The sequence below is a fragment of the Heteronotia binoei genome, chromosome 7, assembly GCF_032191835.1.
Source record: "Heteronotia binoei isolate CCM8104 ecotype False Entrance Well chromosome 7, APGP_CSIRO_Hbin_v1, whole genome shotgun sequence".
Lineage (NCBI taxonomy): Eukaryota > Metazoa > Chordata > Lepidosauria > Squamata > Gekkonidae > Heteronotia > Heteronotia binoei.
This window is the reverse complement of record NC_083229.1, coordinates 134237053-134249160: the sequence shown is the minus strand read 5'-3', so window position 1 is coordinate 134249160 and position 12108 is coordinate 134237053. Positions and strand designations below refer to the sequence as shown.

General features: G+C 47.7%; 1 protein-coding gene across 1 annotated transcript in view; it reads left to right on the top strand.

Moving 5' to 3' along the window:
- Positions 1-969: 969 nt before the first annotated feature.
- Positions 970-12108, top strand: part of FBXL7 (F-box and leucine rich repeat protein 7) — a 207367-nt gene continuing 196228 nt past the window's right edge. Inside the window, exon 1 of the mRNA XM_060244312.1 lies at positions 970-1006. Within this exon, the coding sequence (XP_060100295.1) occupies positions 970-1006 (37 nt within the window). The remainder of the gene's footprint in view (positions 1007-12108) is intronic.

The following is a 12108-nucleotide window of genomic DNA, read 5'->3' as shown; positions in this document are numbered from 1 at the left end:
CATTTAAAACTGCCCTTTTCCACACACGCACAGCCACGAGACTAGAAATCTCCAACAGGACACGCAGTTCTGCTTTTTCATACCTGCACATTAATGTGCAAGAGGGGCTAAAATGGAGATGCTCTGTCACCTGATGGTTGGGTTCAGAATTCAAACACTTCACAGATGTTCTTGGTTATCGAAAAGAAAAGAAAAGAAAAGAAAAGAAAAGAAAAGAAAAGAAAAGAAAAGAAAAGAAAAGAAAAGAAAAGAAAAGAAAAGAAAAGAAAAGAAAAGAAAAGAAAAGAAAAGAAAAGAAAAGAAAAGAAAAGAAAAGAAAAAAGAAAAGAAAAGAAAAGGGAAAAGAGGTTGCTGGCTCATGCAAGCTTTGCCTGGCTGCTGTGGTCACCCCTCCTGGGCTGCTGTTCACCACATTCCTTTAAGTGCATAAAATATTTACGGTACACAGCGAGTGACTTACAGATGTGCAGTGCCTTCCCCTGTCCCTGGACTGCCTGGCCCTCATTAGCGAGAGAGGCTGGCAAACTGGAATGGGAATAATCTGGGGGCAATGCAGTGCATCACAGGAGTTAGAGCAGGGCTGGCCAAACTTGCTTAATGTAGAATAAGTGCTAGAGCCACAAGACAGGAAGGCAGTAAGGAAAATCGATTGAGGGAGAGGTGGAAAGAAAGCAACTTTCAATGCATTCCCCAAGATGCTGGCTGGCTTGGCTTGGCGAAGTGATGTAAAGAGACAAATGCCAAGAAGCCGGCTGCTGCCCCCTCCTCTCTGAAGCAGCCTGTGGAGGGCCCGCCCCGGCCTCCTCTCTCCTTGCGAGCGGCTGGGCGCGGCCTCCCTGCGGGGCGTGGGGGCGGCGTTCCCCGCCAGGGGGCGGGAGGCGAGAGGGAGGCGAGAGGCCGCTGCCGGAGCTGCAGGCGGTGGTGCCCGCGCGGCCGGCCATGGCGCGGCGGAGGCGAGCGTGAGGCAGGATGGGCGCCCACAACGGCAAGCACCACGGCAGCGACGGTGAGTGCGGCGGGGAGGGCAGCTCCCCAAAGAGGGCGGCGGCGGCGGCGGGCTGCGGCAAAGAGCCCGAGTGCAGCAGCCGCGCGGTGGGGCAAGAAGGGAGCTTTCCTTCCTTTGCAGGCGCCGCTCGCTTCTTCACAAACTCCAGACGCTGCTGGAGACCCCCGAGAGCCCCTCCCCTGCAGCCGCCAAGGTGGCTCCTTTCGCTCTCGGGCTCTTGGCTGCTTCGGGGAAATGATTCCCAGCATCTGATGTGCAAGTCCGAAAAACCTCCTCGGGAGTGCAGAGGCTGCCCAGGGGAGCGCTCCTGGCCTCTCTCGGGGGGGGGGGGGTGTGTGTGCTGTCTGTCACATTGTTATCCCACTCTGGGGGTGGCTCTCTGCGCTTCTGTGTTGTTCCCACAACAATCCTGCTTGGTAGGTCGACTGGCTCGGGGTCCCCGGCTAAACTTTATGGTTGAGCGTATCCCATGGTATCTTCAATATCCCCACCTCAAGGCCTCTGGGGAGACTGGGGCACCACACTGGGGCTTGCTGTCAGTGTTCAGTCTGCCCTGCGCTGATGGTGTGGAAGGGGAAGGACTTTCCTGAGAGACCACAACAAGTCTGTGACGGAGATGGGCTTGAACTGGGCTTCCAGTCACTCAGGCACTGCTTGTCTCCCCCACCCCCACCCCCAGCTTGTAGATCCTTCACAGTGGATGCTCTATGTCTATGACTATGTTGGGAATATATATCTTTGCATTGTTCATGGGCTTATTGTGTTAAAAGCAGAAAGTGTCTTACAGCCAAAGTCCTGTGTTCAGGAATACTGAGATGAATTACTCAGTGTTGCAGTCCTGAATGAAACCTCTAACTATCATGAGAAAGGGGTAGGAGGAGAAGTTATGTTTTAACTTTTTATAAATATGATTTTTCTGGATTACTTTGCCAGATATCCAGAAACAATGTGCAAGGGTCTTCTTGAATATTTTCCAGAGCAGATTACCCTCAGGACCTCCCTCCAGCAGACACCTGGCAACAGCCCTTACATGGCTGAGTCATGATCCAAGTGGGCAGCCGTGTTGTTCTAAAGCAATAGAAGGAAGCAGTAGACAAGTTGCACCTTTAAGACCAACTACATTTTATTCAGAATGTAAGCTTTTGTATGCTCTAAGCAGACTTCATCAGACAAAAATGGAATGGCAAGCAGTTCTTAATATAGAGAAAGTGAGCAGTGTGTTGGTATGTAGAGTCATGGGCATGTTTTTAGCAGATTAAGAGAATTACAAATTGGGGTCTGTGTTTGTTTGTTAGTGTTGAACTGGGCTAAACAATGGTGGAGGGTCTGGAGTTGTGTGCTTAACTTTGAGCTAGTGAAACCTGAATGCTCTCTCCGTTCTCCTGATTCTGGTCAAAACTGTCAGACAATATGCCTAATAACACCCCCCCCCCCCAATAATTATCAGACAGTGTGCCAAACACACAGCCAATACAGAAACAAGAGACTCCTGAGGTCTGTTGACCTGCATCTAAAGCCAAAGAGCAAGAGTCTTTAAGAGGTTTGTGGCAGGGTACGAGTTTCCAGTGACTCCAGAAAGCTCCTCCCTGCCACAGTGTTTGTTAGTTCTGCTCGTGAAAGAAAGCCCTGCTTGCCAGGGATGCAGAGGTACAAGGCGTATTGTCATCAGCCTGATTAGAGCAGAGGGGAAATGCTTATTGGAAAATTATTAGAGGAATTATTAGAGCAGAGGGGAAATGCTTAATGGAAAATCAGCATCTGTGATGAGATAAGAATCCCATGTCCCTATTTTGCCTCTGGCAGGATTGTGGGGAGAGTTCCATGGTTCTGAGCTTGTGAATTAACTCAAGTCCAGCAATCTCACATTGTAATTTTCCCTTGAAATTTCTTTGTTTGAGGACTGCTACTCTTAGGTTAGCAGTGGAATGACCTGAAAGATTAAAATGTTCTCCTTCTGTTACAGACAGACTGACATGGATACCTGTCTAGATTAGGCTCTGGAAGAGTACAGGTGCAGATTGGTGCAAAGAGCCAGTTTGGTGTCATGGTTAAGTGCGCGGACTCTTATCTGGGGGAATCGGGTTTGATTCCCCACTCCTCCACTTGCACCTGCTGGGATGGCCTTGGGTCAGCCATAGCTTTCACAGGAGTTGTCCCTGAAAGGGCAACTGCTGTAAAAAGCTCTCTCAGCCCCACCTACCTCACAGGGTGTCAGTTGTGTGGTGGGGGGGAGTAAAGGAGATTGTGACTGCTCTGAGACTCTGAGATTCAGAGTATAGGGTGGGATATAAATCCAATATCTTCTTCATCTTCTTCCGTTTAAAAAAAAGGACTCTTGTTCTTTTCTACTGCTACAGACAGACTGACATGAGTACCTCTCTAGATTAGGCTCTGGAAGAGTACAGGTGCAAATTGGTGGCAGACTCTGGAGTGAAATGTGAAGTGATGAGGAGGGGTCCAGTTGTACTTGTCTGTACTGAGTGAGTGAGGCATTTCTCAGAATTTGTCCTGAAGTGAAGGAACTAAAGTAAACTAATCAACAAGTCCAAAAAAGTTACCTGTGTACCTGTGACAGTCATCATGCATACCTGTGACAATCATTTGGGATAGTGGTGGGATGGAAGAGAATAAAATGCTCATGGTCTCTGCTTGCTTCTCTTACGTTCCACTGATGAGGAGGTGAGTGGCGACTTAGAAGCTGAATTGTGGCCACAAGGCGCTTTTCACAGGTCTTTAGTAATCTGCTCTGTCCCTCTGTCTAGTATGCCTTTTGTGCACCCTTCCTCCAAGGAGCCCAGGGCAGCATATATGGCCCTCACATCCCTGTTTTTATCCTTACAACAACCCTGTCAGTTCAGCTGGGCTGAGAAAGAAGACCCAGCAACCTTCAGGGAGGGTATTGTGTGGATTTGAATGCAGGTCTCTCAGACCTCAGTCGGGCATTCTACCAAGAACATCACGTTGATGTCTGTAAAGTGACATTATTAGACAAATTTCCTTGGGGGGCAGTTGCCAGCCAGATTTCCTTGGGTTATGGCTGCCAGCCAAATTAATTAAGTTAAGTGGACCCTCCATCTGTGGAGGCAGTCTGAAAGACTTCTGGGCCAGATGAAGGTTCATACCCTGCCTAAGAGCTGTTTTGGGTCCTCTGAACAGCTCCTTCTGGAACCTGAATGCTGGACCAGATGGATCCTTCATCTGATTCAATATGGAGGGGGCAGGGTTTGCCTGTCAAAAGCCCTGGGGTCAGTTCCTGGCATTTCCAGCTAAAAGATCAGGGGGAGGTGATAGACAAGATTCACCTCACTAGACCAAGGGCTTGATATCAGATGAGACTCCTTCATCTGTGTTCTTCTGAATCCGTTCTGAGTGTTTGCAGGCAGAAGGGAATGGATGTTGACACAGAGATCTTTTTTGCAATAACTTTCTTTTGAAAGCAGCATTCTCTTAGGCGTGGACCCTTATGTCAAATCTGTTGCCCAGCTTGGCTGCAATACATGCTGTTGCATCTGCTGCGTAGTCCAGTGTATTTTCCTGGAAGGAAGAGAATGAGATTGGACCAGGGCAGGCTGCGGAAAATGAAGCTCCAGGGGCTGCCGCTCTGGAGCTGGTTGTGACCTCAAGTCTGAGCAGTGGTCACAGTTGCCTTGGCATGCTGACTGTTGGAGGGGGAGGGAGTAAGCAGACTGGCAGTAACCTGCCTGCTGGGCTAAAAATAACACATGCATTCACACACATTCAAACCGGTTCCAGGCTGTATGCCTTCCCTTAAAAAGATGCACTTCTTAAAACAGACTTCAGATTTGCCAGCAAGGTGTGCACTCTGATGTGGAAGTTTGCTTCTGCAATTCTAGGTGTCCTCCTGGGACTGGTGGTAGTGATGGAGAGGTGTGCCTGAGCATTCACAAATGCCCTTTTTGACTTCTTTGTTGGAAAGAAGCATGTAAAGAACATCATCACCTTGTGGGGAAGACCAGCCAGTGTCTCACACACACTCCCTTTTCTTTCTGACCACTGGCACAGTGGGTATCGTTCAGTTCCTCTGTCTCCCCTGAGGTTGATGGCAGAGGGGGGCATGACTTTAGCCTGCTGTGTAGCCAAGGGGAAGGAATGTGTCAATTCGCTCTAATTAAACAACTTTATTTCTGCAAGGCACAGACTCTGGGTACTGCGAGAACAAATCAGGATAAACAAAAGGAAAGCTGCTAACTAGGTACTTAAAATCTGTGGTATATCTGGTCTGTTAGTTGCATGATGACCCACCCCTCCCCCCAGTGCATCTGCAGACAGGTTCTAGCATCATTCCCCTCTGTCATCCTTGGTTGCCAAGTACACACAGGGGAGACAGCCCTCCCCAAAGGACCTGTAGCTCCACCAACAAGCACAACTCAAACAAAGGGACTGCTCTCCTTTTGAGACCCCTCCCCACATGGACTTCTGGGGCATTAGTCAATCTGGAGCCATGTCTGGGGTTGTGAGCCTGCCAGAACACAGACTGTCCAATCAAGAGGTGGTAATGCATCAGAGAGCTAGTGTGTTTTCCCTGTTGGTTGAAGAACAAAGTAGGAGTCCAGTAGCACCTTTAAGACCAACAAAGTTTTATTCAGAATGTCAGCATCCTGATTAAAACTTTGTTGGTCTTAAGGGTGCTACTGGACCCCTACTTCAGTGTTGCTTCAGACCAACACAGCTGCCCACCTGGATCTGTTTTCCCTGTTGGTTGTGACAGATGCTCTCTCTCTGGAACAGAGGACTTTCCCCATGTTCTCCTGTCTCAGTGTGCCCTTCTGTCACCATAACTGCCACAGGATCCTGGGCTCCTCTGCCTCTCACCCACAACCGCCATTTCCAGAGACTAGTCTGGGGTTATACTCTGGTTGACATTCTGCCTTTCTGCCTCACACAGAGAGCAATGGGGTGGGGGGATGTGGGGGCGTCTCACCATGCACAGGAGAGCCAGCACTCACTGTTGGTTTGCTAGGGGCTTTTCACAAGCCTCATGCATATTCTTTGTGATCCTTTATACCTTATTCTTGATATTTCAGGATTTCTGTATTGTGTAGCATGCTACAGGATGGCTTCCTGGCTAGATGGCAAGTTTTTCAACCCTAGGGACAAAGCGAGAGAGAGGCAGAGTTTAATGTACTCCAGCTGTTCTGTATAAATGCTACCTCTGCATTTTCATTTTACTAAACCTCACCCCCCCCCCTCCGTCCCTGCATTTAGATCCATGGAGCCGTCTGTCCCCGCTCAAACTGTTGTTTTCTGCAGAACTCTGTTGTGAGGGATGGGTCCTCTGTGTTTTTGGTGTAAGTGGCTGCTGGAAAGGCCGTCTCTTATAAAATCATACCCATTGTCTGGGACAATGATGCTCTGTGTTCTAGGGGGCGGGGGGGCACTGGCCTGGCTGAACATGGCTTCTCTGTTGTTCTTATGTCTGGGGCAGTGATGTTCTGAATTCTTGGTGCTGGGTGGGGGCCACAGTGGAAGGGCTTCTAGAGTTCTGGCACTGCTGGTGGATCTCCTGATGGCACCTGGGTTTTGCTACTGTGTGACGCAGAGTGTTGGACTGGATGGGCCATTGGCCTGATCCAACAGGGCTTCTCTTATGTTCTTAAATCCAGCTAAACTTGATGTGCTTTACTCAAGTTTAGGATTGCACTGTTCATCTCCTTATACAAAGTCTAGTGAGAAGCAGAATTGCACAATTTCAGTTTCTTCATCATCATCCTTGAAGCTGTGTAATTCCTCAGTAGTCATTACTTTTGTTTTCTTGATGTTCAGCTGTAATGCTGCTTTGGCACTTTCTGCTTTGACCTTCATCAGGAGTCATTTCAAGTCTTCACTGTTTTCTGTCAGTGATGAGATGTTATCTGCATATCTCAAATGGTTAATGTTCCTTCCACCAATCTTCACTCCACCTTAATCTAAAACTACTCCAGCTTTCCTTATGGCATGTTCTGCATACAGATTGAAGAGACAGGGAAATAAAATGCATCTTTAGGGTTTGTAGAATCTTTCGGGCTCAAGTGCCGTGTTCTACTGGAGAAAGTTTTCCTTCCAGACGTTTCGTTCTCAGCTGCGGAGAACATCCTCAGTGGCTTTGCAGCCGGAGCAGGCGCTCTGACCTTCTTGGCTGCTGTGCATTGAGTGGGGCCAGGGCTGCTGGAGAGCTGCTATTTATAGGCTGGAGGGGGTGTGATGAAAGGGCAAATGGTTTGTGGATGTGCCCATTGTTTGGTGGGGCTTCCTGGAAAGGTAGTGATAAGGAAATTTTCTCCATTAGAACACGGCACTTGAGCCCGAAAGATTCTGCAAACCCTAATGATGTTACCAGCCGTGAAAACCTGAAATCTTTGATAAAATGCATCTTTATCTAACACCTTTGCCAATTGTAAACCGCTCTGTTTCTCCATGTTCTGTCCTAACAGTGGCTTCTTGTCTGGAGTATAGGCTGTGTAGCAAAACAACCAGATGTTGTGGCATGCCCACTCCCTTTAAAGCCAGTCAGGGGCCAGGGAATCCTAATAGGGAAGGTGGCTCACCTGGCCAATGAGGAAGCAACAGACAACTTAGACCAGGGGGGAGAGAGTATGGAGAGCCAGTGTGGGGAAAGAAGAAGACCTGTGTGCTGGAACCCCTTTTCCTTCCCCATTCTGGTGAACCTGGTGAGCCAGTTGCCCTCTTTGGTAGTGGGATGGCAGATGGCAGGGAGACACTCTCAAGTGTGAGGGAGTCTTACGAAATGCTAACTATGGGTTTTGCTAAAATTCTGATGAAACTTGCTGAAGTTGTATTTATATCTCTTCTTCCTTTTGAAATTTTTGGGACAAAGATAAGTATCCCCCTGCCCACACATAAGTTATCCAACATCAGCACAAGCAAATATCTCTGCTGGCCAGCTCTGCTAATAGAATTCCTCCATCTGGTAATTACACCAGGTTTTGATGATTCCAGTTCTAGGAACTGATCTCTGCATTCATTTGTTGGGTCTTCACTGCAGCGCTGCAGGTGCCCACCAGACCAGAACTCTTATCGGGTTTGAAGCAGTAGAATGACTGATGGGGGGGGGGGACTCCTGCAGCTCTTCAGTTCTTTGGTTTTGTTTGTAGCTTCTGTGGCCGCTTCCACATTGGGATGATTTCCCACTGTGCATTCATTGCACAATGAGGCTGTAGCTGAGGATATTTTTCATGTGCCTGATGTGTTTGATCTTTAAAGCCCGAGTGGTAGCAGTGCAATCAGCAAGCAACCAGAAGCACCCGCAATTGGGCACCTTGTCTGGGAGTGATGTGGGTGAGACACAAACATCAGGAAACTAACGAGACCTGCTGTGAGAGGTGTGAAGTGGCAGGTTTGGAGAATTGACATTCCACCTCGGGTGAGAACCAAGGAAACTTTATTCTGTGTCACAGTGACTTTAGCTAACCCCAAATTAGGGACTCACATGAGTGTGTGGGCTTTATTAGACTCAGGGTGCAGTAGAGACCTGATCAGTCCCACCATAATTATGGGTCTGGGATTGGAAGTGATGCACCTTCCCAGGTCCATTCAATGTGAACAGATGGATGGGACCCCAGTGCAGGGAGACCCTTACACCCTAGAAACAGAGTTGGTACCCATGGGGATGGGGCACCATTGGGAAGAATGAATCTTTGTAGTGATACCCTCTACTTGATTCCCAGTGGTGACTGACATATCATGAGCCCTACATTCAGTGGAGTGAACAGCAACTATGCTTCCTAGGTGCAAGGTGCAAGGAGCATCGCTGGGACCCAGCCTGGGGCCCAACTCCTCCCCACCACCCCACCCCAGAAATGGTTTGTTTGACTAGAGAGGAGTTGGGTGAGATCCAGCCCGAGTATAGAGCATGTGAAACCCAAATGTCACAGGGAGAGGGGGAGGAAGGGAGAGCTGCCTTATACTGAATCAGACCCTTGGTCCATTGAGGTCAGTATTGCCACTCCAGTATCTCAGATTGAGGTCTTTCACGTCACATCACCTTCCACCTCATCCTTTACTGGAGATGCCAGAGACTGAAACTGGGACCTTCTGCAAATCCTGCTGATGTGGTACCCCACAGTCCCTCCCCAACAGAATCCACATTCCACAGCTTTCACACTTCCCCTTGGTCATGATTTGTGGTCATTGTTAGTTGTCCTCAAGTCTTCTGACCCTCTCTAGAGGATGCAGAGCATCTTCTGCAATTTGTGCTGAGAGTTAGAGAAGGTGGAAATTTGCTGTTGTTCCTCACCTGCTCCAAACTCCAGAATAAAGGGAAAGAAGCTCTCTTTCCTCCCAACAAGTCCTGTTCAGTTTGCTGACAACTCCAGAGAGGGAAGAAGATCCTATTTAAGGGGGGGGATTGTGGAGCAATTGCTACTCCCAACATGGTTTGTGGAGCCCTGGCTCCTCAAGCATGTCCCAGAATTTCTTTGTAACATGTTGAGGCTCTTCAGCAGCCAAACTAGGCAAAATGGCTTCCCCTGTCAGTTGGGGGCTTGAAAAACTGTAACCTAAAGGATGAGGACGCAACTGGCCTCATCTGGTCACAGATGCATCATTTATTTTCTCAGTTACTGCTTATTTAACTTGGCAGAAATGGCATAAAAATGCCAGAAATATTATTTCAGCACAGAAGAATTAAGGCCACCCGTCTTTACTTGAATTCTGGAGGAAAGCCATGGCTAACTGTGCTTTCATCCCTGCCACAGAAACTGAGAAAACACGTTCTCTAGTACAGATCCTCCTGAGGGTAGAAATCTGAAACAAATGCAAATTTTTTAGGAATTTCAGTCCTAACCCCTCATTAATGTGTAGATAGGTGTCTTCCTTAGGAACCTAGATGGTTGAGCAGCTAAAACATAGAACATAGGACTCCCTTCATTTTTGGCTGGCACATGAACACACAGGGTAAATAGAACAATGAACAAGGACAGGATGTATACAGTCATCCCCTTTGTTGGTAGCTGGTTGTATAAACCTATCACAACTGGGTGTGGGCTCCTTAATATACGCAGGCCTGATTGCCATCAAAACTTTAAAACTTTTATTTATACGCAACCTGCCTGGCTTAGAACAGGCATTTTATATAATGTGTGTTGTTCTTATTGAGGCTGCTGAGGAAGAGCCTCTGAGCTGAAATGCATTTGGTCTTGTGATGTGTGTTACCAATATTTTGGTCTTAGCTACTGTATGTGCAACTTGCATTTGCTGCTGTGTGCTATGTGGATGTAATGTGATACCCACTGCCTCTCTGTTTTATCTGTTTTCTATGTAAGTTTTTAATCTATAGTTACTGTAGACTTTGTAATAAATAGATGCATTTTGTTCTGTGTTTTTGGTGCTCAATCTGCTAGGTTCCTGACTTGCTCCTCAGATTGTGCCCCCCCCCCTCTTGTGCTGTTTCCTAGATTGGAATCTTCCTGTCATATGGTTTGTTCTGCCCTTCTTTTGAGGAGAGCAGGGTGGTATATCTGGTTCTTCCGCAACAATTTGTCCTCATGACAGCTCTGTGCGGTAAATTTGGCTGATGGGAGAGGGTCACCCGGTGACTACGACTCCTACCATAAATCCCAGTGAAGATCTGCCCCCTTGTCAGCTGGGGGAGAGGAGGAGGAAGTAATTGGTGGGTCTCAATCGACTAATATAGGGTGTCATCTGAATGGTCTTCCCCCTAAATATGGCCTGTGTTGTTTTAATTTTCATAATGCCTGTGTTATCCAGTGCAAAGAAAGAGGGGCTTTGATCAGGGAAAGGTGGGTTCACATTCTGCCTCTGCCCTGGGGTCCCTCGTCCATGGTCAGAAGCTACACATGACTAATTTTACCTTTCATTTCAGATTTAAATGGATACAGCTGATAGACTGGAGATTTGCTAGTGTGCTGTTTGCTCTGTGATTGCATTTGTGTTACATGTTTTTGATAATTTGATAAGATGTAAAATGCATAGCCTTAATCTCTGCCCACCAGATTTGGGCGCTAGGCTTGGCTGAGCACACTTTGTTTGGGCTGTACCTTTATGATGGAGGCAGACTGCACATTCCTTTCATCAAATGAAGAACCAGCGTGGGTGTGCATGCATGTTTCTTAATCATTGTGGAAAGTGCCACCAGGTCACAGCTGATTTATGGAGGCCCTGTAGGGTTTTCAAGGCAAGAGGTATTCAGAGGTGGTTTGCCATTAGCTGCCTCTGTGCAGCAACCCTGGACGTCCTTGGACCTAGGGTTGCCAAGTCCAATTCAAGAAATATCTGGGGACTTTGGGGGTGGAGCGAGGAGACATTAGGGGTGGAGCCAAGATCAAGGCTGTGACAAGCATAACTGAACTCCAAAGGGAGTTCTGGCCATCACATTTAAAGGGACAGCACACCTTTTCAATGCCTTCCTTCCATAGGAAATAATGAAGGACAGGGGCACCTACTTTTGGGGCTCATAGAACTGGACCCCCTGGTCCAATCTTTTTGAAACTTGGGGGTTATTTTGGGGAGAGGCACTAGATGCTATACTGAAAATTTAGTGCCTCTACCCCAAAAAACAACCCCCGCAGAGCCCAGATACCCGCAGATCAATTCTCCATGATTTTCTATGGGAATAAATCTCCATAGGGAATAATAAGAGTTCCCAGCAGACATTTCCCTCCCCTCCCCACCGCTTTCTGACGACCCTGAAGCGGGGGGAGGGTCTCCAAACCAGGGGATCCCCTGCCTCCACCTGGGGATTGGCAACTCTACTTGGACCCTGGATCCTTCCTTCCTCTTCAAGTACTAACCATGCCTAGCTCTTATTGCCATGCCTACACTGTGGCAACTGGGAAATCTGGTGGAGGCTTATCTAGCAAAGTCTTCTAAGAGACGAAACAGGAAGCCGTTGCTCATGGCCATGCTCGAAACAGGAAATTCCTATACGGTTACATACATTTGTCCAGTTAACATCCTAAGTCATGTGGCATTTTTGTCTCTCCCTGGTTTTCAAGATAAGATAGTCTGCCTGAAAAATAACAGGTTAAAAATCCCCCCCTCCAATGTTTATGAATGCATTGTCTTGAAGTGTTTAAAAAATAAATGATACGAACCTTTCTCTCAAGTGATGTTTTTAATGAAAC